The following is a 25,337-nucleotide window of genomic DNA, read 5'->3' on the forward strand; positions in this document are numbered from 1 at the left end:
ATCTGCGGTTATTTATCTGTTGCTCCGCAGCAATGTGGTCAACATGTGTCTGGCTTCCCTCCACACACAACCATCATTTGTAGTCAACTTAAAGCAACGCCGACGGACCACACTAGACCCACTCAGCCTGTTATCGTCCATTCTCTCCGTATGGACAGAAAGATGGATTTTCCAGCACCCCCCATCAGCGTGAGTAACTCCTCGGCTGGTTGGGTCCTATAGTTTGACCTATATTGCAAATGCATAACCAGTTTCCCTCTCTTGGCCTAATGAGAACAAATACAGACATCATGACCTATCTAAGAGGAGTGTATGGACCGCTTAAGCCTATGGATTTGCATTGCTTTGACCTTTAATCTTGTAATCTGGACCTTATTTAATCTTCCAGAAAGAATCAATGGCGTTGGAGTCCAGCGATAGTGATGGATACCAGTATGAAATAAAGTGGATACATTTCTTGATATGTTTGAGAAGAACCTGCTGTGTAGGTTTGAGATTAAAAGTTGACTTTTCTGGAATTGTATTCAAGCTAACAACCTCCATTTGTTCTTGCTTGGATTTGTAATTTTGGGCTCCCACCACAACTAAGACCCACAGTCCTGAATGACATGTCACAGGCCAGTGAGTCACCCAAAGAATGCCCACAGCACATTTGTAAGTCCTGAATCCTGCGGTCTTCTGTTTACAAGACTGACGGCGCACGTTAGCGCAGCTTCTGACCCGTAGTTGTGAGCTCCTCCTGTAAATAAAGCCAACTTTGGACCAAGAACACACAGACGATAAGAGTAAACCGAGAAGCGTTTGATGCCGTCGGTTCAAAGAGCAAATACACGCACTTGCTAGCAGTGTGCCAGGAATGCGAACTCGTACCTATCTCAGCTCTTTTAGATACGCAAAATAGAAAGCCAAGATGAGTAATTAGAGTCACATGCTCGGCATACTTCACAAAGCTAAAGCTGGTGTTTGCTGATTAGTGTTTTAAGGTCACAGTCCCACTTCCAGCACGAGGACGTGATGGCTGCTTTTTGCAGTTTCTCTTCAATTGGAGTGAAAAACAGATTTCTTCAGATGAAGTCCAACAAATATACTTAAACAACTTTGGGAGTTGCCCAGAGTGATGAATTAAAACATTTTAAAGGCTGGCTTTTTGGGCTATCACCTCCTGAACGCAACTGGATTTTTACCATTCATTTCTGCAGACTATCCGCAGCATAATGTGGAGATTAGTGCTGAATTGGTGAGAAGTTTTCCTGTAACGTCTATGAGGTAAATGTGTTTATATGTTGGAGGAGTACACACCACACTGTGTCTGTCTCTTTGGGAGAGGGGCGGCGAGCAGACCGGTCACTGAAGAGCACAACCAGCCAGTTGTTTAGGAATATTAATGTGCTGTGCGGTGGGAGAAGCAGGGACACATTAAAAAGCCAGGTGATGAATGCAAGGTCTTTATATATATTTCTTCAGCACAGTTGCAACCACATATTCATAGAGCACTGCAGTACAAAATAAAATGGAACACAGACGCACTTGATGATGCTGTACGAAGTGATATGAGGTTATGACGGCAAGTGGATTCCCTTTTGATAATGCGCGCCTTCATTTCTCAGTCTGATTTAGTGCACCACGTAGAGTACAGAGACACTTCAAAGCTTCAGCAAACTTTAAAAAAAAGAGAAACGGAGCAATAAATACTGTACAACACCATATATGTAATACTAGATTCAGAAATCACAAAAGATCATGCTTTATCTCAACAGACCTCCCTTTACGACAACACCATCCACAAACATGAGTACATTTAGATATATCTTTTTTTATATATGTATATTTATATATACTTTAAATAAAGTGCATTCCTTTAGAACAGGTGGTTCCAAAATGTAAATGCCAGTTTGCATGTACACACCTTGAAGCAGAATTTCCTGAAATAGGTTTGGAGCGAAAACACCCAAGTAGAATTAGACTGGATAGAAGAGGCTAGTCCAGAATCTTTTTTAAGCCTTATAAATGTTTAGGCTAAACTATGAAAGTCCCATTTCATGACCACACAGTAATGCTGGATTGGGAATGTCCCTTCTATCCAATCCAGTTTTGTACTCAAAGACCCAAAGCCAACAGCTTTAAACAGCAATGACATCACTCTACCGTGCACAGTGCATTCGGTTGTTAGGGATACGATTTGTGTTTGAACACATTATCTTTTCATCAATTCCAATCTGGATTATGTACCCGATATTCTACTAATCCTGACCTCAATGTGCCCTTGTGCTGGTTCCAATAGTGCTCCACTGTTGAGGTAAATGAACAAATCGGTTTAGCCTGGTAAATTAGTACCCCTGAGAACATCGTGTGAGCACAATCTAGTCATTGTCCAAGGTAAATGTACCTACGTCTGCACTGAAGAGAGTTGGGAGGCTGGACTCGCACAGGCACCAATAGACTTTTGCGGAAATCTTTGGCACCCAGCTTAAACTGTTTATCTTCCTGGCTAATGTGGAAACACATTAAATCATTCCAGTGCTGCTCCCATCCTGGTTCTGCTTAAGGGTTATTCTCAGAATTTGTGCTAACAAGCTTGACAATGACAGCAGAATGTTTCAGATCCTATTAGCTTACCTCTCTGGTTAAAATCCCACATTCTTCTAACATTACAGGTCCCCCCCACCCCCACTGATGTACAAAAATGTACATTACTGACAATGCATGTGGCGTATTTTGGGTCTACTGATGTCCTGATGTCTCGTTCCTCTTTACTGCTCATGTCAACCTGACAGATTTCCTATTGTAGCAGCATCACTGGGATGTTAACAATGGTTCTTGAAGTAAAACCAGTCCATATTTGTTTCTGTTTGTGAAACCTAAACAAGCACAAATTGGGGTGATTTACGATTGTCCATAAAGAGCCTTTGTGAATATTTTGAAAGAAGCCAGTGGGTATTCTTCATGCTTACACACATCCAGAAGAGGGAAGTGAATATGCAGGGAGGGAGAGCGCTTGATGGCAGATGTGTAACAGGCTGGTAAGCGATGGGAGAACAATGCATTGGATGTATGTGAGTTCTTGCAGATGAAACAGTCCAGATGAGCAGGTATCAGGACGCTGCGCCAAAGCCTAAGATAAGATGCCAAACTTCACCAATATTCCTAAATCCTGCAACGCTCCCACCCACAAATGTGCACTTCTCTCTCAAGTCAACGCATGGAACAACGATGGATCTCCGCTCTCCCCTCTGAGTAAAGTGGTAGTTTTGGATGATGTCCCTCAATACTCCCTGGCCTCTTCCAGTTCGTTCATGAACACGTCTTCATGCGGGTTTTCAGGGCACTTCAGTCCGTTATTGGGTGGTCGAACGGCGTGGAAGCGACTCCAGTCTCCCTTGCACAGGATCCAGGGCAGCACGTCAACTTTGAAGTGGAGCTCAGGCGAGAACTCGGTACTGATGAGGTTAGGTGTGCCTGCACCTTTCCCCCGCGTGATCAGCTGCCCACGCTCGCTGTAGCAACAATGCTGGGCTGCAAGAGTAGACGAGTCACTGGAAAGCGTGGAGCGGATGCAGTTGCGTGCTGATGGCTTGTAGATGTCCAGACGCTCCTTGGGGCTGCTTGCATCCCGCCAACGGAACTGCCGGCCGTGGGTCTCATCATAGAGGCTGACCACGGTGTACGCCACCTCAGAGGGGTAGGTGCAGGGGCAGCTGGGTAGCTCAGACATGACCTGATGGAGGTACCTCTGCAGGAACTCGCTTTTACAATTGAGCCACTTCTCACAGCTGTCCACATCTTTAGGAAAGAGGGGAAAAATCGGATTCAAAGTTATTCTAAAGTTCCTTTTCTAACTGTATTTGATCAAGGCCCTTTTCCTACATCTCTGTTAATATTGGATAATGAAACACCTCCCCTCAGTATCCTGGCTGTAGTTAGTTGAGTAAGTACCATGAAAGGAAAATTGGATTTTTTAGATAGAAGGCAAGAGAACCGACCTGTCCCAAATGGCTCCGTGCCGTTCTCCATCTCAAACGGAAAAGGTTCCACCACAGTGTTGACATCACCTAAAGGAAGAGAGTATTACGGGATCAAGAACCAACAAGGAAGCAGAAAATCATCACATATAATCTCAGTCCCCGGTGTTTTAATCTCACCTGGGCAAGGCTCCAGGTCACACTTAGAGGCTTCAGTCAGCGTGCACGAGTAGCCGCAGGACCTGGTTCTCTTTTTCTCGCCGTGTCCACATGTGACTGAACAAGGAGACCAGGGTGTCCACTCATCTGTCTCCTTTTCTGTGGTAAAAAAAAGAAGCAAAACTGAATTTATGGAATTTTGAATGCAGTATCACAAACGTTCACCAGATTAGTTTTGTTTTTAAAAGCTGTAAACCATTCCGTGTGAGGGAACCTAAACGTTACTGTACAGTTACATGAGAACTTCATCATGCTTCTGACAGCAGATTGGACACACAAGATGAACTCTAACCAGCAAAATAACAGGACACATCTTCAAAGCTTCCATTTTAGTGTCAAAGCTAGAGTCAGCAGACTAATCAAAAAGGGCTTTTTCAAACGTCAAGCCTTTCCCAGTCAAAATAAAAGCTAATGTTCTCTGGGTCTGTCCTTTCTCATGCAAACCCATATCCTTTATAACAAGGCTCCAGTAAAATTAGAGAGGGAGGCTGCGCTGTGGCTGCCTGCCTCCACATCATGTTTCCTTGTGGTGTTAATAGTGTTCCAAACAAGTTGGTCTTGATTAAAGGCGCAGTGGGTGCAGAAATACCCGCTTGGGTGTAGAGAGCACCCAATTTCCCTCTGTGGGTGCTGCCAACTCCTCATGAGGCCATTTGAGCGTAAGGTCACAGGAGAGTCTTAATTACAGAAGCAGCCGAGGCAGATGACCTTGATTTATGTGCAACAAGTCTTTAGATGCAACCACTTAACAGGCATTGTTGCTCTCTGTTTGGTTTTCTAAATTCATATCATTTAGGCCATATATCAGCATTTATTTATTTATTTGACAGGGAGAAGGTCGGGAAGTGCATGCTTGTCAAGGTATGACACCTGTTACGACATGTAAAAGTTGCCCTATAACAGGAGCTTGATTTGTGCAATAAGCTTAAAAAACCTCGAAAATAAACAGAACCATGCACACATCTGTGAGACAGATTAAACCTCTTAAACCATCAAGCCTAATCTACAGTAGGAAGTTCACACACTGACCTACCCACTGCCCAACCCATCAGATGTCTCCTTTTCCATCTTCCTTCCCTCTCATTCGCTATTTACACCTTGCTCTTCCTCTCTCATTATTTACTATTTTTACCACTCAGCGGCTCTGCAAGCTCAGCCACATTTTTCCCACCAAAGGAACGCAAAATTAAAGGGGGGAGGGGCATAAAAGTTATGCAGAGCCATGAAAGCCCCAGAAATTTTTGAACTGGCACAACAGGCTGAGCCACAGAGGGCCGCCAGGGTCTGGGGGGGCCCAAGGGGTCCCAAGGAAGGATAAAAGGACCCGCCAAATGGACGCTGTCATTTTGCGTTCCCAATCTGCCCTCTAATTGTCCACAAGCAGAGGACTGTTTTGTCCAAGGGAACAGTGCCGGCCTCACGCTGCCATTAGCGAGCGCATTGGACCCATCTTCAAAAGGCAGGCCTCTGCGACCAACACGACCAGTGTCGACTTCAAAGGGCCCAGAACCACAATGTCCTGACGGTCGACTGCTCATGCTGCCTCGCACGCTGGCATCGTTCGGTTCTCTCTGACTGTGAAGACAGCAATCATGTGCCATTCCTAAACAAGTCTTTTGTTTCACTTTCAATTGTCCAATCTGACTCTCCGTCTGATATTCCCATTTTCTCGAGAAAAATTCACAAGCTGTTTTTCTCCACACTTCCCATTTCCTGTTTTTTGATAAACGCCGCCGTACATGTGAATTTAAAGCCAGGATATGAGTTGAGTAGCTGTACGAACAGAGGGAATGTATCTCTTGGCCAAGCTTACCATAGTAACTCTGCACTGGATCCCATCCTTCGTTCCAGTGCGTATCCCAGTCTCCACCTACTCCGCTGAGTATATGTTCCTCGCTGCCGTAATCTATCAAGTAATCTTCCTCCTCTTCCTCACCGGTTTCCTCCCCTCCCGACCGGCTGTTGCTGTCCTCACCAGAGTCTGCGTCAGTGTAAGTCCAGAAAAGGGGCCAGAAAAGCTTCTTGCCTCCGAGCCAGTCTACTGTAGAAGAAGGGGAGGAGGACGAAGGTAGCCATTCATTCTCCTTGGCCAGATCCATCTCCACTTCCATTTGAGGGTCGTCCACCACTTCAATGGTCACCTGTGATGAAAACACCAGTCAATAAACCTAAAGTAACCAGTGAGCACACAAAATAGACATCAACACGATTGTGCTTTTGAAAATGTCATATGTCAGAGTTTTCCTTGATTTAGCTCGTTGGATCTAAATCAGCCAGCCAGGCATGGGAATGTGCATTCAGCCAAGCGCACGATCCTCTCAGGGAGACAATGTGAGCATTTATCAGGGATAACCACTTCTCATTACTTCTATATGACTCATCCTAGATGCTGCAGTACTTTCAAGGACCCACAGACTAATGTGAAGAGCAGGCAAAAAGAAAACTATAGACAATCCTTTTAACATCGGCTTGTGTGAATCTGTTTTTTCAGGAGGGAAAGGAACACGATGAATTTAAATGACCACAGTATAGCCTTGGAATGAACGTCTAGTATCAGGGCATAGGCTGACCCCCTGACGTGCCTCTAATTACATCCTGATTACCACGGCACATACGTGAAAAAGTGCTGATACCACATTCCAAAGCATTGTTTCTCTCCTGGCTCACCTGTATGTTTGGATTCTGTGAGTTGATGTCAGCATTGGCCAGGTCTGGAAAGTTCTTGAAATCCAAAATGAACGGTTTGGTTTCCTCCTCAGGTTCCGGTTTGGGAAGAATACTAACGGATCGGTGCTGGGACCACCTCCTCTGGTGACCGTGGGGCTCAGGTAGGAGACTCTGAACCTGGTTCTGCTGTTCCAGAGTTTCTGGGACGTACTGAACTCCGCCGCCATGAATAAGATGGCCATGAACCTATATGACAACAGAGGTTTAAACAATAATCTTTAACCATATATGTATAAAGGAAATGTTTGTCAGAAAATGCCGCAGATGCTATGTCCCCGCAAATATCTTAAAAAACAACAGACATTTACAGGCCAGGAATTATTCTTCAACTAATAATCACTTATAAGATGTCTGTGTAAATTCTCAGTCATCCAGGTCATTGTATCCAAGGTAGTTTTCTCTGTCAACTGGACTGGGTTTCTTCTCTTCAAGAGAAGAAACCCAGTCCAGTTGACAGAGAAAACTACCTTGGAATCACTTATAAGATTTCACTGATGAGTTTAAAAACAAGAAGTGCTTTATTTGTGGGAAGAATCCTTGAAACTACATTCCACTTTGTAGCTTGCTCAGCAAAAAAAAAAAAAAAAAAAACCCTCCAAGGCATCCGACTATCAAGCCAAGTGACCAACGAGCCTTCATTCATTTCTTTGTTTTTTTTCCCACAACTGTCATGGCATCTAGGCTGTGCACAAAGAGGGGCCTGTGCCAGAGGGATCCTCTTTTAGCTTTAATGAGAGGGCTTGGGAGGCATGGGACCCCTGGGCTGGTACGAGCGTGTCTGATACTGCTGCTTTGCCGCCACTGTGGCCACCACTTAATTTGACCTTTCAAATTTTACAGTTTCTGAAAAGGAGAGACGGAAATGTTTCTCTTTGAAATGAATGCTCGGTGGGGAATTGGAGGTCACCGACAGCGGTTGGTTGGTTGTGTGGTTATGCAGTACATGTATATGTAGTACACATATATATATATACTATATATATATATGCTTTTCCATGTCAAACTATAACCAATTTTATGTAAATAAAAAAAATCCTTCAATTAACTTTGATGCATCTTTTTATCTCATCTACCAGCTTGAATTACCATAACTGATCCAAGCAATAATGAACTGGACTGAGATACTTGACCTTTGCCAGTTTGTGGTCTGCTCTGTTGCAGTTGGAGGGTTAAAGAGGAGTGGAAATGCCTGAATTAATGACCCAACGGTCAATGATTTATAGTTATGGCCTCGCGAACAGGGTGTACTTTTCACTGACTGCCTGTGATTGTCCCATAAAGAAGCTATGCGGTCGGTCAAATTCAAGCATGTGAACGTATTATGCCTGTTTTGAGGAGAGGCCTGTCAAGCTTGAAAAATGGCACATGAAGAGAAGTTGGCCCCCTCCTCAAATAACTGTAAACCGGTGGTGACAAATGGATAACATTTTTACTCTGTGTAATTTTAGCCATTATAAACACTGAAAATAAATTTTACATAGTTTGCAGTAACTCAAAACTGTCCACAATTACACGTGTTTTGTTAAGAAAAAGTTAGAGCCTTTTCTAAAACAGAATAATCTAAAATTCAAACATCAATGTCACGGACTATTGATTCTGATTGATAAACTGAGGGGATAATCACTGCAGTAATGGCTGTTTTGGGTCTCTGTGTTCTTGCACACGTGGACTGAAATCGAACCCAAGATTTGACGGCAGAAGTCCCCCATCGCTTCTCCACATGGAGCTGTGAACGTCTCGCAGCCAAACCTGACCTGCGCTAGCATTCCCTGCGACTTACCAACTTTCACACTCGTGCCCTAATAGGTACACACTCATTCAGAGCCAGGAGATCCGTAGCCACAAAGGAGACCACATACTTTAACACCCTGCTCATCTGATCTTGTTACACATCTGGATCCTCTATTTTTTTTCCACTCTGTACATCACTCCCACTCCTCTCTGATCCTGCCTTCCTCCTCCTCCTCTGTGTCGTCAGGCTCTTCCGATCAAAGGCCCGGTGGCTGATGCCATGCAGTGAGTTTAACAGGCTGCGTGGTGTAGGTGCGGTGGGGGACCGGGTCTGGAAATGTACTTTTCTCCGCTCACACACACATTCAATCTAGCTGTCATTCGACTAGAACGACCGATTGTGCTACTGTCTTTGCTACCGCCCGTGGTGACACACTTTAGGTTAGAGAGTGGTTGGGGGACAGCGGAGGCTGAGGTGAGGGGCAGGGATGGCATCCGGTGGGGTTGGGGGAGGGCTGGCTGGGAAGGCAGGCAGTGAGGCAGCCCTGATTTATGTGCTCCCAGATATCAAAGGCCTATGCACTTAGCTGTTTCCAAACCATTACAGATGAACAATAAACTATGGACACTCTTTGATCGCCATCTTTCGTAAACAGGACAACAAATGCATGCCTGGTGGAATTAGGATCAGGTTGTGGAGGTTGGGCACGCAAAACAGAGAGGGCAAAGAGGTCACGATATTTGGAAAAGAGGCCACTCCAACACAACCCCCACCTTTCTTCTCTTCTTCATTGGAGACAAGCAAAAACAGGAAATTCCACATTAACACAAAAAGAGCCAGTGTAAACAATCAGATGAATGACACTTGACCTGAGCTCTAGTGAGAGATGTCGAGTGTTCGCCTTATTCTGATTACATAAGCATGTTGTTGCCGGGCACCCCCTTTGCCGAGCCTTTCCTCCACCTCCTTCTTTTTAATATGCTGATACCTCATCTTTATCTACCACTCTTACACACACAGCCAGCGAATCAGAAAGATTTTACCGTCGCTCCTTTACCCTCCCCTCTTGCCTTTTTGCCCGGGCAGAGGACGATGATGAGAAAGAGAATATGACTCCCAATAGGACGGCTACATGAGGCCACACAAGAAGGAGAGCTCAAAGGCAAAAACTGAGCCCCAACACAAACACACACAAACAAACTTTGATATCCAAATACATCTGTGCGTAACACAAACATTCGCGTATACACACCACAATGGACTGCACAGAGCGGAGGAGGTGAGAGCGCCTGCGATGACAGACCTTACTATACATGGAGACACAACAAAAGAGTGCCGGATCAGGCAACTTTATTGAGTGGCATCAAAACACCTCACAGTTGTTTAACGTGCTTGCTTATAGCATTAGACGCAGCACACATAAAGTGTAGAGTTATGGGAGTAAAGGTAATATGCTGTAAAATAACAGATGACTGTAGGGTCCTTTACTTTAGCACCTGCCCTATATGATGTTCTGCCCCAAATCCTGAGGTATCTGCTCCAGGATGGAACGGACAGGTGGTAAAGTGTAAATGTTCCGCCACTATTTATTTCTGCGATCATTTACCTCCGCCTTTAACGGTGGTCAGTATAGTTTTCTTTCTATATTTGGGGTTTTCTTTATGGTGTCAAGTCACCTGTGCAGACGGCATGGTTATCTGAAGACAGCACAAACCGCCACACTGCGCCATCGTGCACCCAGCTCCGGTGCCACGATGTGTGCCAAAAGATTTTTATAAAGTTCAAAGCTGAGTAACATACACCCTTATATCTGCAGTATAGATTTCACTCTGTATCACAAGATATTGGTCAAGATTTGAAGCAGTGTTGGATTAGAGGGAAGTTTCCCAAGAAATTCTGCATTTTTCTCTACATGATTCCATCTATTCTATTGACACATTAAAAGGTTCCAACTGAATTATAATTTCACAACTATCAACCCCTCTGTCTTCCACACATTAGATTATTCAACCCATTAATTCAAGATGGTACTAGATTGTTCCTCTCTGTTGGTCAATACTGAAGCTCCCTGACTATAGTCATTATTCTGGCATCAGTTTAAATCAGTGGACCACAAGTTCAATTAATTCAGTCATTTCTATTGATGATGCACAATTTCCTGCTTAACTCTACTTCCAAAGCATATTTGCTTTTAATCTGTAATTTTTACAGGAGTTTCAGCGTTTTCAGTTATTAAAGTTAATTAAAATAACTGTGTGTTATGAAAAATAATAGTTAGGATGATTCAGGCTTAACAGTAAAGCACTGACGTATATAATTTAGAAGCTCTACATGGGAAACCTGCGTGCGACACTAAAGGACGGAGTTTTTAAAACCATAAATGAGTAAAGTTCGCCAACTCACCTTATGGCCAACACTCTTGTGTCTGGTTGGAAACCCGGTCCCCAAACTAACCACGAGTATCGACCAGATCACGAGCAGCATCTCGAGCTCTTGTCGCATCTTCGGGACTTCAAAAGTTTCTTTCAGAGACTTTTTCTGCGAGCCTTCAGCCTGAATCGGCTTGTGGCGGCTGCTGCGGCGAGGATCCTTTAGGTTTTATAGGCGATGATGACTGAATAAATGAACTCTTTTCGCCCTGGTCGTCTTGGAAAAGTCGCACTTTATGATGATGCGCACCGGCGGCTCGAGGTGTCTCGCGCGCTATCCATATCTGGCACCAGCGCCTCGTGCAGCAACTGTCAGTCCGTGTGGCGGCTCGAGCTCGACGCCTCTTTGACCCATAAAAACACAGTCGGGGGAGCTTTTTAAGCACCAGAAAGATGTCGGAAAACCCACGCAGAGCCTCCCCGTCCGCACCGGCGCTCGCTTATTCGACTAGTTAAAAACTGTGAGTCATACCGCGGTGGGTGGGTGCTTTCTTCCAATACATTGACATCTGGAGTTCATCGCATACCGCGAATTAGTTTCTTTGCTACCCGTCTGATGATGTTAATCCATAATCCAGCGCTCATCCGCCGGTGCGAATGTGCGGAAGTGCGTGCGTTTGTGTGCGCACAGCCCAGCCAACCGGTTTCGTTTAACTTGCCTTTTTACGCACGCATTCAGAGACTTGATGCTGAAGGGGAGTTGGGGGTGGGAAGCTTATTGCTCACAGCTGTGTGGAGGGGGTGCTCTGGGCCCCTGAGGTTCTTGATAAGGTACAAGGTTTAGTTTACACAAAACCTGCAAATAGGCTTCATAGGCAGCGCACGGAGCGGACATTCACTCCCCGAGAAGAGCCAAGGTATTCAAGACCTTGGACGAGACCTCCACTTCGAAGTAAGATGGGTTTCTCCTGCGATGACAATCTCCTAAAACCACATATAATTCTCCTTAAAAATGTTTTCTGAATCCTGGAGTCTTAAGTCATTACGCAACGGGTCTATTCAGAAGAATATAATGCTGAGGAGCAAATGACTGGTAATGTACTGGCAGGATGACTTATCAATCAAAAATGCTTACAAACGTGGTCCAGCCCTTAGGTTTTCGCTTCAGTCCGTGCGGCAGAAAGACACCAACCCCATTCCAGAACTTGATACAAATAAGTGATTTATTCAACACAGCTTTACAAAGTTATTCGAGTGGTTCAACTTCAAACTGAATACACTTGCGAGGAGACAGAGGAACGGATTAGCAACTTTCCACCAGCCGCTGCAGCTCATTCACTGCAGGTACTTGGCGGTTAAGCTGGCAACATCACATCAAAGTGCTCCAAACAACACCACCATTTTTCTAATCTCATTCTCGACTTTAATTCCTCAGGTTCAGTGAGGAAAACCTGGCGAGGAGAAACAGCTCAGTTGCTGTTTGCAATTACATTTTGCCTCCATAGACAGAAATCTAACATACTGCAACAGTGCTGCAGACGGCATGAGAGGAAAGTTTGACGAGAAGAAAATATTTTATGTCAGGGCGTATTTCAGATCACAGTCATGGCTTCCACTTTTTAGACTCCATTTATTAAAAGCAAATGCATCACTGAACTGGGGAGCTGTAATTCAAGCCCGTCTTGTTTTTTAAATAACAGTATTGGAATGACTCGAAAGACCAATACATAATTAATGTCTAATGAGTGTAGTGTTAAAGGCACCTAAACAAGTTGTCAATGTTGTGCCTGAACCCAGCAACAAAACTTGAAAAGCTGAATTTAAATCACTTTGACGAACATTTAGAGGAATGTTACATTGCCAGCTACAGTTCACGTGGATCAGACGACACGTCGTCATTGACGCACAAACAGGATATTTGACAGGATGTGCACGGGTGTCTGGAGCAGCTTCGCGCAGAAAATTAGACACATGGAAACAGCAGATGAACATGGAATGTCATTCCAAAACAAAACAACAAATAAGGAAGTGAAAAAGACACGGGAAGCAAAGTTCAGAACCTACGTCATCTGTGCATTTCTAATGCTCGTCAGTAGTGGTGGTGCTGAAGTTAAGGCATGTTAGTGATCTGTAAAACTACACACCCAAGTGGAGACAGAGCTGCCATGAAGTTCCCTCCCCCCTTAAAAGAAGATGGCTGATAGATGACAACCACATTGCAAATAAATAAAGCCTTCTGTATATCAGATAAGCCCGAGAGCTGCATCGTCATGTGTACAGAACTGGAATGTCATCTTTGCCTGAAATTGGGGGGGAAAAAAGGGAAATTTAGCCTATAAAAATGTTTAAAATGCTGGGCTCAAATGCATAAGTGCAGGTGTAAACGGTAAACAAGGCTGAAAAACATTTCTAGGATATAAGCTGTAAAAAATATTCTTTAGTATTACCTTTCCTTATTAAATAACCTTTTTTTGAACATCTGGATTGCATTTGAATTCAAAAGGTAGAAAAGATATCTATACACACACGTATCCTTTGGTTAGGGAAAGAACCCAGTACTTTATATTCTCTATTCAAGTAGAAGTGAATAGAAGAAAAATCCATTAGCTCAACAACATGGAGTCAACTTTTTGGTGTTACTCCATTGAAATAACCGAACTCTCTTTAGGCTCTGGGGGTGCAACCCAAATGTAGTATAAATATTATTTACATATACACTATTTCCGCTGTTGTGATCTTCACAGTGAGACCCTATTTTCAGATTTAGGTTAATCTAGGTCCACGAGAAATGCCTGACAGAATTATGGCTAATTCGCTCTACGCCGCTGTTTAAATCACACATTCCTTGTTGTTGGTGTCGTTATTGCACAAAGAAAACACATTTTATGTGCACACGGGACTAAGACGTGAAGCTAAACATTAGTAGTCACGATAATTATGGACGCACATTGTAACAGTGATCACGTGATTCTGGTCCTCAAATTGGAGTGAAATCAGCTGGACACACAAGCTAAGGAAGATGATGGGGACCCGTGAGGAGCTTTGGTTCTCAGAGATGCGATAAGGAGCAGATGCTGAAGGAGGAGAAGGTGAAACGGAGTCCAGGACGAACAGTTGAGATGGGGGTAGGGCTCAGTCCTGGAGCAGACTCTCTTCGGACATCCACGCAAGCGAGGGGAGTGGCTGCTCGTGCCTGGAGTACTTCAGCTGGAGCAGGTCGCCCACTTCACTGATGGCCTGCAATGCCTGGCAGTAGAAGTCAAAGAGTTATTTACGTCAATCACAAACCAAGGGAAGACGGTCAGATAATTGAGTCACACACATCCGCACAAACAATTCTCAAAAGCTTCAAACAAAAAATTTGGATATGAGGAGTTAAATGAAGTGATGATGAGACGGAGAGCCGGCTGCTTGAACCACAACTAAACAAAGACTCTTCCACTTCTCACTCCACTTCTCTCCACAAGAGACCGTATCAGCAATGCAAAGCTGCAGAGGCACCTGGAAACAATTTACCTTCCCCGTGACCTTTTTTCTGATTCCACGCTTCCAGAGCGAGGGCTGGCTTTTCCAAAGACGGAAAAAGCGGCTCCTCCGAGTGCTCTACAAAGGCAGGCCGGTGCCTTTTAAAAGGACTATTACAAACGGCGTTGACGTGCTCCTCGCTAAGACAAATGAGGTGTCTTTGGAGAGACAGAGCAGCTCAAATAAAAAAAAGCTTCGGCCTGCTGTGTTGTAATACTTGAGGACAGTTGGGTCTTGTAAGTTCATTTATAATAAATGACATATTGGGAGCCTTCAGTATTCAGCAAACACACGCACATCAAACGGCTCAGAAGACCCTACAAAAGACAAGCTTTCATTATTTCCACTGAAAACTTGGGGATCATGTTGAGGATAAAATCATTTCTTCAACAACACAAGCCTGTCCTTTATCAACATTCTTTGAAGTCGATCCAGTGTTTGGAGCAACACGGTACACTTCAGAACAGTCCAATATAGCTGGCTTGTGTTATCATTTTGTGTAGGCTGGATGACGTTCACCTCGTCAGTCACATAATAAAATGTTTGACTGTACGAGCAGAGTAACTTTCCATTAGAATGAATAAGGAACCTTCATGCTTTTGTGTGACTAAAAGCTTGAAAAGACAACGTCTGTACATCCCATGAATGATAGCGAGGTGTCCAGAGTTTGGCCCATAAACAATACACATTGTCGGTCTCTGTTGGACTCACCGTGTCAAGCATCTCTCTGGTATGAGCAGCTGAAACGCAGAAGCGCGCCCTGGACTCGATGATGGGTGTTGCTGGGAAGCCCACGACCACTGTGCCGATGTTTCTCTTCAGCATCTCCCGGCCAAACGCTCTGAAAATCCACAGCAACCTCAGACGTGTGGAAAACATCTCTGACTAATGACTTCATTCGTCTACCACTGGCACCACACATTAAGTTGTTTTGCTCTTTAATGTGTAAAATTAAATTCCTAAAAATCCCAGATTATGTCTGGAAAAGGAACGACAGGAAAACAAGGAGCTGGCATCATTTAAGAGATTATAAGCAGTTAAAAGCAGTGCAATGATAAAGTACGAGGTAATAACGTACCCAATTTTGGCTGGCATGTAGAGCATCAAGGGCACAACGGGCGAGTCGTCATTGCCGTAGAGGATGAAGCCCATTTCATGGAGCTTTCTGCGGAAGTAGGTCGTATTCTCAGAGAGCTGACTGAGGCGATCAGCACCTGAAAAAGGTTAAAAAAACAAAACTTGAATAAAACCTTGATAAAGCTGAATAATATCATTGATTTTACCATTGCATTGTAACCTTGAGGAACTGTATTGGGATTCCTAGAATGTAAAGGATTTTGGTAGATTTACAGGTCAAACAACAAGCTTTCATGTGTGTCAATGTACTAAACTTTCAGCTACCGATCTGAGCACAAGCAAACAAAAGAGAAAAACAAGAAGCCTGACATTAGAAGGCTCAACCCCATGTGGCCAAACTGTTAAAAAAGAGAAAAACGGCATTTTGAGCGCAGCACAAATTGCTAAACACCATGTCGTTTATCATGTCTTACATGTTTGTGGTGAGAGAGCTACACCATTTGCTTTTGAAGTCAACCAGGGATCTTAGAAGTTGAGGTCAAGGGGCTGAAACTAAACAGGCATCAATCCTCAAGTGTCAGATGGATGCACGCTGTGGATCCACTTACTGGATGCCCTGGCCGAGCCCTCACAGGCGACAGCTAAGCCAAACAAATAACCATATGGCACAAGGCAGAAAGACACGCATCTGCACAAAACCGCTGCTTCAAAGCGCGACGACACACAACAAGATCCAACATTATATTTATCCTGGCATTTTTGTAACACAGTCGACAAATCCACAAACTATTCCCAGCACTCAGTAATTAAAAAGTAGCAGATTATATTCAGAGATTCTCTTCATATTTCTGAAAACAGCGCATTGCTTCTTTCTCGTCGATAGATGTGATAGAATCGTGTGCTGCAGATGTGCTTTGAGCTGCGGGTCTGTGCAACAGCAGTGAGCAGCTGTCCCAGTGCAACTGACTGTTCGCAGGTCTCTTGGCTGTCACTTTGTCTTTAAATCAGAGTCTGAGTCTTCAAAGGGTGTCAGGGCTGCAACCAATCAGCCTGTCACTGTTGGACGTTTACAGACTGGAATACAGAGTAAACCCAACAGTTGATGACATCGTGCAACAGTCAATACGCCACATGCTTATTTCTATTGCTAATAACTAAGGTGATCTGACGTCAGCACTCAAACAAAGAGGCAGCAACCCCCCCCCCCAATCCCATAAAGTGTAAAAGTGACACGGGGGGAACCACAGAGACCACTCACCTCTGAAACTAAGAACCGTGCTGTTCTGGATGCACAATCAAACATAGATGTGCAAGACAAACACACATTTGAAAGCCAAAAAGGCTGGAAAGATTAGGGGGACAGACCACTTCAAGGTCTTTCTTTGGTAAATCACCTCTAATGTTTCACAACAAGTGCAGTTTCCAAATGCTGAACATGGTCAGAATATTAGAAAATAAACTCGTAAGTGGACAAAACGTGCTCAAAATACTCTATTAAATAATAACTTCCTGTTGGCCATCCATAATAACACTCTACCCTTGGATTATGGATCTAAATGCTCAGGTGAAACAAGTGGAATAAAGAACAAAGAAAAGCATAAAAATGTGGAAGCCTGTGTGGAGAGAAAACAAGTGACATCTGTGGTTTACGGACCTGCACTGCCACCTTGCGGTCACATAGGAACATTTCAGAGCTTTAAAATCATTATTATTGCACGCACTCAGAGCATCGAAAAGGAGCCTTTGTGTCACCTACCGAGTGTGGTTCCATCTTCTCCCATGATGATCTTCATGGAGGTGATGATCTGCTGGGCAACAGGTGGGGACATGGAGGTGGCATAGAGGGCACTGTGGGAGTGCCACCGCAGGTAGTCGATCAGCTCCTGACAGAGAAATGACATCATTAATCAGATTTGCTTTGGTGAGAACCCAAAACTAATGTAGAAATGATTCAAAGAATGGTGTGAGAGTGTGGAAAACTAAATTAGATTTGCTTTTTAGGACTCTAAAATAAAATAAATAATGGTGTGTGTGATGTCATTAAATAATAAATTCCACCAATTACAATAACAACCATCAATGATTTGTTTCCACATGTACTTTAAATATACCCATTATAATCTGGGTTCTGCCGTTTTCCCCACCTTTTTGCCACCAATATATCCTCCAGCAGCCCCAAAGCTCTTCGTAAAGGTTCCCATCATTATGTCGACATCTTTGGGATCCAGGCCAAAGTAATCCACTACTCCTCTGCCGTTAGGTCCCAGGGCCCCGATGCTGTGAGCCTCATCCAGGTACAGATACGCCTTGTAGCGCTTCTTTAGAGCAATGACCTCTGGCAAGCGTACGATCGACCCCTCCATACTTCAGAACACAATCAAGAGGCAAAAAAGATGTAAAAATGATGGTTCACATTGACAGAGGCATCAGCCGGAAGCTTTATTTGTGGACATTAATGTGTACGTAATCCATTTTAGTAGTGCAGGAATAAAACTCCATTAGCAACACTGCATTAGTGGAGCTATTGATTACATCTGGCAGATTATCAGAACAATTTTCCTCAATCACTCACTATATGGATTTCATTTGGGTACAGTTGGGTCCCAGGAAATGCATTATTCTAGGGCAGGGTCAGTCTTTTTTAATATTTACAAGAGGCACATTTTTCAAACGGCATGCCCAAAATGCAGACTTAGCAATAAAATACTCTTACAGTAGAGGAAACATTCCCTTTTATTTAGTCATCATTGTAAAAAAATAAAACATATTTAGCTGAAGCATCAGATCTAGAATACACAGCTCACAGTAGCTCTTCATCTTACAGCCACTGCAGAAGAGTGCTCATAAAAACAGCCTGTCTATCAAATCAGGAAGCTTTTCTAATCAGCACCTTTGTGCTATGATGCTATCATGACGTTAACATGTAGAAATAGACCAGGACAGCAGAGGCAGCAACAGTACACGTCATAGTTTCAATTCCAGCTTAAAACAAAAAAAAAAAACTCTAGCCATTTTACAAGTTTGCAGCCACAGACTGTTTTCTCGCCAAAGTGAATATTCAATGGAGCTCAATGGCAGCCACAATCAATCACAGAGATCACTAAGTAACCCCAGGAAGTTGGAAATTTAGACAGAGCTGTGGGACATTAAAGTGTCATTATTGTTTTCTCTAAACTTTTTGAGTTTCTCCTGGACAGCTAAACCAGCTCTCTTAACTTATGGGTTAGACAATGATTCTATTGGAGCCCTGCTGCTTTGTGTGTGTGTAGATGGTGGTTCTACCTGTATATTCCCTCCACCAGGATCAGGATCTTTTTCCAGGGCCGGTGGGTTCTCGGCTGCCCGTTAACGATGGCGTCTCTGAGCAGCTTCTCCAGACTTTGCATGTCTGTAACACACACATTTATTATAACCAAATTACTTAACATATATGATACCTATTTATGATTACACTCCTTTAAATGAGTATTTTTACACTCTGTTCCAGTTTCTAGTGGGCGAGACAAACATGACAAACTGACTTTTCCGAGCATCGACCTGCCCATGTTAAACGTGTTCATTTGCTGGATTAAATAGATGTCACAAAGATGATTTATGCCTCATGGTGAAACCATTGGGCGTTCCTTTCGAATCACTCCACAGCGGTTTTAGAACTTTTGAGGTGTCACCTACTGTTATGTTTGAAGACCCGGATGGTCGAGCCAGACAGACGCGCGCCCAGCACCAGGGAGGCGTGATTCAGCTCATCACTCAGAATGAGACAACCCTACGAGAATTTAAAAAAAAGCACAACACAGTTTCACATTTTCTTGGGTTTCATTTCTCACGAACAAAAGTCAAGCGCTACTGTATCCTCTTCACAGTGGCCTTTGCACAACACTCAAGAATTTCACAAGCCAGTGATACTGTTGAGCAACAGCTTTCAGATGAGGCCACTTTAATCTGTGCAATAAAGACGTGTTTTTCATGTCAGACAAGTGGGATAATACAGTACTCTTGCTCAAGCAATATAACCTTTATGAACATCCTAAATAAGAGGGGATGCCTCTTTATATAACGGTTTAACCAGTTATATCCAAATTTATTCAATATTTGCTGATCAGAAATAATATCTGCACCTAACTTTCATTTAGAATCAAAATCCAAAACATTCATCGAGGTCACGCAGAGGTACAGGAAGAAAAGACACGAATACGCCGCTCCACTGAAACAAGGGTTTAAAACGGTGGGAAAATGTTCAGGTGTGTTTGTGTGTATCAGTTTCGACTCCTGGAAACCTGCGATCACATGGGCCACATGCAAGCTCGGATGTCTGCTCCCTGGTGGAGCAGAGCCGGTCGGTGCATGTGGCTCCACGCGCTGCACTCACGTCACGAAAGCTCTGACCGGAAATCAGCGTCTTTAGAGACAGGCTGAACTCACATTAAAAGCTTTACACAGGAAATGTTTTTCCACAGAACAGTTCATAATCCCCCACGATAAGAGTTATGCAACTATAAAAATACAGACAAAAACAGAGCAATCTTAAACAGAAGGATGTAAAAAAGCTGTTACCTTCCCCGTGAGGGCTGGAATGTTCATGGAGTTGGTTGCAAAACCCATCCCAAACGCCATGGATGACTCAACACCCAAGAACCTGGCAACCAACTGCTCTAATTCTTCATGAATATCGAGGTTTCCTGCAAAAAGAAGACATCCTGTTTTATTACGACTCTGAAACAAACCAAAAAATAATGCATTCAATAAGCAAGGAGAGCCGTAACGTTCTCGACCTCTCGGAATAACTCGCAGCTGTTTTCCTACCAGCTTTGTCCCGAGGATGCACAAACGTGTGACACACTGTCTCAATAATGTCACCAGATCCTCTGACTCTTACCGATCTCAGAGCGAGTGCTGCTCACTCCAGCGCCATACTTTTTTGTGCACTCCACAGCAGCGTCAGCACAGGCACCGGTGTTCTCAGCGAAGCCCAGGTAGTTGTAGGAGCCCATGTTGATGACGTCCTTCACCACTTTGCCCGTATGTCTGCGAGGGACAGACAAAAGCCGCGGTATGAGGACATGATTGTCAATTTATTTCTACTCTGATAAAACAGGTTTTTTCAACAGCTTTCCATTGACATTGCCAGGAAACATCACTCATGTGTTGTAGTTTTCGAAGCGCTTGTAATATTATACAATCTGCTGACAGAACTGATATGCAGAGAAAGCTGACGTTGAGTCATTTGGAGAGACCGTGTGACCGATCCTTTCAACACAAGCAACTGAATTACAGATTACATCATTTTTACAACAAGGAAAAGAGTCAGCAATGAAAGGTTAATGACCACCTGATGAGATCCGGATCAGTGACTCACAGTTCTGGAGGAATCATGACATTCATGGATATGCACCTTGGACATGGAACAACAAACCCAGCCACACCTCTGTAGCCACAGCCACTTACTCAAAGGTCCAGTTGTAGTCGTGGGAAACTCTTTCCATCACGTCCATCTTAGCACCGGGAACGCTGCAGATGGGTCGGTTCCAGTTGTCCCTGATCCTCATGTACAAGTTCCTGGTGTAAAAGTTCTCAAAGTCCTGATAGAGGGGGACAAAATCCTGGAGGAGAAAGAGGAACATGTTGAGGAAATCCTACCTAAAGCCTTTTATGACAGGGACTCCTGTACCTTCTGCTCCTCTCTCTCCCGGGCGACGTGGCACTTCTCAATGTTCCAGTGGCGAAGAAAGTCTCTGAGGTAGCCAAAAATGGTGAGGATGCCATAGCCCATGTAGGTGAGCACGGCCACCAGGAGTGGAGTCTCCTCATAGTACTCCAAAAATGGCTTCTTGTACAGGCTACAGTTGCTAAGAGGAACATCCTGGTTCTGGAAGACAGTGGAGTAAGAAACTGTCAAATTTAAAAAGATACGAGATGCCAATTAACATTTTGGTGATTTTTTTTGCCACTTAAGATGTGAAGGTTATAGTTCAGGAGATGGGCAAGCATGTAAAATGAGCCACGTTTTATAGAGGACAACATTTAAATGTTCTATAAAAACATCTAAAATATGATTGGATCATTCCAAATGCTAGGAAGTGGCATGAGCCATCTGTCATGTGACCAATCCTACTTTTCCCACCAGGCAAGACTCCGTGCAAGCCTGAGCCATATACCTGATGTTGTTCAGTGCACCATTAAAGGAGCAAACTCCCAAAAATACCTGCTCTGCTGCTGTGAGCATGATCACATGTTTACATTAGCAGCAAAAGCTTTTAAAGGGACAATAATTCAATCCAGCCGTGGCCTTTCCAGGATGCAGTAAAGCCGAATGATGAAAGATAAGGTATAGAGTAGTTCTGCTTTGTGCCTCACTGGGAAATCAGTTAAATGCTTTCGTTATCTGCGAGATGATAACGGGACATTCCGACAAACTGATTTAATAAAAACACTACTTGTAGGAGGGTTAAAGCAGCCATTTGAATGAAGCATAGTCAAACCGGTCCCGAGATATCTGATGTGAAACCGGGCCGGAGAGGTTAGAAGTGTGTGTCTGATCACGCAGAGCGCTGCCACTAATTAGAACTTTAAATGGAAGTGAGGAACAACCCCGCCGTCACATGAGACCTGCGCGTGTGAGGATCCTTGTAAATGATCCAGGGAAGGTTGGCTAAGTTAGCTGGAGAGGGAGTAGCAATAATTAAGATGAGCGCACGGATTAACATTTCTGCCTGCTTTTAAAACGCGGTCACAGCTACAAGGCCTGCGGAATCCTCCACGGTCCTTTGTGGATATACACCCCATTTCAATTATCTTCACACACACACAACACAGCTTAGTCTGCAACATCGCTGCATTAGTATGACAGCTACTGTATCTACTGGCAAGAGTCTGCTGTTTACTGGCATGTATGACAAGAAATCTGGGACCTCCCAAAACATACACGCCAGCCGATTGTGTAAACAAAGTTTAAATGCCCTAAATTTGGCTGCATGCACCCAAAGGCTGTCGATAATTGCCCCCCACGTGATAAGCCTGACTCAAAAGGCAAGACAAATACACCGTAGTCAAAAGACACAATATAAGACAACCAACGTGCAAATGCACACAACGTGGAAGCAAACAGGCCTGTAGTTCCTGTACACTCGATGCACACTTAAGTTTACATGGTGCAACCAACTTCTACAGCCCTTGTGTGACCGAGCAAACCAGCCTTCTTCATTCACTCCGAATATTAATGTGCATGTATGTTTTCTGTGCTCTGCCGTTGGAGGAACCACACCCTTCCCAGCGTGGAGACATTCCTCTCCCGTTTAAGTGTCAGGCCTGTATCCCCCTGCTCCTCCTCCTCCTCCTCCTCCTCCTCCTCCTCTCCCATGGGAGCCACTGTAGTAGAAACAAGAGTTGTCCCCACACTGTGTCAACAAAGACCGGTCGAACACACACCTAAACGCTGAAACAACAGGGTGTAAGGTTTCAAAAGTCACCGTTACCATCCGCCCTGGTCACGTGACAGCTCTGAAGGTGCCTCGTATCCAGAAAGGCAAAACGTAGCTTTACTACCGCGCACGAAGGATGGATGTTGTCATCATGATCTAACTTCCAAAGTCACACGACCACAAACACACAGTTGGTGTAGAAAATCTTGGGCAGCTTCGACCGCCCCGGGACACCCAGGTGGGTTTGGATGTGACGTCACGAACGAACTGTTTACAGTCACAATAACCTCTTATCAATAGTCACGTTCTTCAGTTTACTTGTGACGTCATGTTAGCCTGTGGTCGTAGCGGGCGGCTATCGCACGTCTTCAGATCGATACGTTGAGAGATTGTTTTTAAAAAATAATCTAAAACCAAAAACAAAACAGGAAAGCTGACTTATTTTACTAGACCGAAATATTCGCATACCTCAGGAAGCAACCTCGGCGGTGTTTATGGATGACGCCAGGCCTTACCTTCCCCCTGGGGCGACGATACTTCTGTGGCTCCTGAAACAAGCAGTGGTTCTTCACGAAGCCATTTTTACTCGCTTTCCTGCCGCTGGAAGTGCGACGACAAACGTCCCCGTTTAGCAGCTTGTTGGCGGAGCTTTCCGTCATCTTCGTCCACCAACTGAGAACCTCTGGACTAAAAGTTACCCAACTTGTGTAACGTTAGACGTCCAGTCATGCACGAGCTGGAAAAGGAAACGGATCAAACGCCCACCCTGCACTGGGTCCGCACCAGCCTGCCGGAAGTCCACGCCCCTGCACGGCTTTATCCACCAATGGCGTTGAGCCACTACAAAGATCGTTTATTAAAAGCAGAAGTCGCACAAGGGAGACTATAACATAGCGTTAATTTAGGCGAGGAACGTTCAGTAAAACACAGTTCTAAGTCTGATTCAAGGAGTTTAAATGCGTCGAGAGGACAACATTTTAAGAAAATCAGTCAAATGATTAATAGAATTTCTTTAGTTTACGGTATTTTTTCTGTCAATGTATCCACCATCTTAGAAGAGGAAGACTCAGAGTATTTATGTATATACCCATGTCATTTTGCCTTTCAAAATTACACCATAGTGCTCTTTAGCGAGATTTCAAAAGTAAACAAATTTTGTCTCGATATTCTGATAGTGTGAGTGCTTAAATTTTTAATATCACTCTTTTCAGGGTGTAACCAGTGGGCGTGACCCTTTAGCCATTGTGGGAGGTTCTTTGAGAGCGATTAATGGAATAACCCCGAATAACCTTTAAACAGAAACGGATTTAAACAATTTTCCAGTGATGCTACAGTGAAGATGCAAAACAGATGTTAAGTTTGTCTCCGATGACAAAAGTAATGGAAACCTACCAAAGCTGCAGGGGAACATGCTTAAATGCACACTTCAAACCTAAAGAACTGAGGACCCAAAGCTCCAGGCTGCTTTTTTGGTTATATTATTGTCTTGACCTTTTATTGATCATGTAGTATGCAAGATTTCATTGCTTGGTTAACATTTTACCTAATTCAATGCACTCAATCATTTTGTTGTGAAATATGCCTGTAATTAAATGTACTGTTATCAAATGTAAGTCCCTTTCATCATACACTGCACATTGATTTAATGTACACTGTCGAAATTCCATAAGAAAAAATATTTTAGATCCTCCCATTTACATAACCAACTTCCCATAAATGCAGTACATTCCTCTGAATTAGCAAGTAGACAGCTTAAACTTTAACCAGCACACTAAGCTAATGTTTTCCTTTCATCTCAAGCATATTATTCTCTGGTTACGCATTCTTGAGTTCTTTTGTTCTCTTTCACCCATTTTCTTCATTGTTCACAAGAGTGTCCTAACAGTGTTGCATCCACCTTTATTTCAGTTTTTAATGGAGATGTTAACGTGTTTTCTAGGTCCTGGCATTTCTTCATTCTCACAAGTCTTATTCATCTTTACAAAGTCATTACCTCTAGTGAGCAAATGGTACAGTTACTGAGAGAAATTCTCCATTTAAAAAACAACATGATAAATGATGGTTTATTAACTTTGCATCACACCTTTATTTTTAGTCCTTGGCATGTGTCTGCAGGTTAAAAAGAGGCTAGCAGGAAAAGCTGCCATTGGCCCTGGAGATGAAGATGAAGTCTTATTCTATTCATCCAATTAATGCATGTTATTTACAAGAACTCTAAGAATCAGACCTCAACAGTGGATAAGTGTTGGAAATACCTTTGATATTTTGTGTATTTTTCAGGTATTCTTTTGTAAAGGTACTACTGTAGCAT

At 43.7% G+C, this 25,337-nt stretch overlaps 3 protein-coding genes across 4 annotated transcripts in view; 1 reads left to right on the plus strand and 2 right to left on the minus strand.

The window, feature by feature from the left end:
* Nucleotides 1–25,337, plus strand: part of nrxn3b (neurexin 3b) — a 302,073-nt gene that overhangs the window by 3,388 nt on the left and 273,348 nt on the right. The gene's annotated exons all lie outside the window — the stretch shown is intronic.
* ism2b (isthmin 2b) lies at nucleotides 1,430–11,745 on the minus strand. Its single transcript, XM_057016620.1, has 6 exons — nucleotides 11,041–11,745; nucleotides 6,846–7,091; nucleotides 5,992–6,319; nucleotides 4,140–4,277; nucleotides 3,981–4,049; nucleotides 1,430–3,780 (listed from the first exon to the last, which is right to left on the minus strand). The coding sequence occupies exons 1-6, from the start codon at nucleotides 11,137–11,139 to the stop codon at nucleotides 3,263–3,265; spliced, it is 1,398 nt and encodes a 465-aa protein (XP_056872600.1). The 5' UTR covers nucleotides 11,140–11,745; the 3' UTR covers nucleotides 1,430–3,262.
* Nucleotides 12,212–23,824, minus strand: LOC130515939 (serine palmitoyltransferase 2-like). 2 transcript variants are annotated; one of them, XM_057016613.1, is made up of 12 exons: nucleotides 23,495–23,774; nucleotides 21,277–21,474; nucleotides 21,054–21,208; nucleotides 20,485–20,633; nucleotides 20,163–20,287; nucleotides 19,281–19,374; nucleotides 18,891–18,996; nucleotides 17,753–17,972; nucleotides 17,365–17,491; nucleotides 15,610–15,745; nucleotides 15,243–15,372; nucleotides 12,212–14,252 (listed from the first exon to the last, which is right to left on the minus strand). In XM_057016613.1, the coding sequence occupies exons 2-12, from the start codon at nucleotides 21,376–21,378 to the stop codon at nucleotides 14,139–14,141; spliced, it is 1,458 nt and encodes a 485-aa protein (XP_056872593.1). In that variant the 5' UTR covers nucleotides 21,379–21,474; nucleotides 23,495–23,774; the 3' UTR covers nucleotides 12,212–14,138. The 2 variants fall into 2 exon arrangements, with proteins under 2 accessions (XP_056872593.1, XP_056872592.1); XM_057016612.1 differs by having other exon boundaries at nucleotides 12,689–14,252; nucleotides 23,542–23,824.

Source organism: Takifugu flavidus, chromosome 19, assembly GCF_003711565.1.
Source record: "Takifugu flavidus isolate HTHZ2018 chromosome 19, ASM371156v2, whole genome shotgun sequence".
Lineage (NCBI taxonomy): Eukaryota > Metazoa > Chordata > Actinopteri > Tetraodontiformes > Tetraodontidae > Takifugu > Takifugu flavidus.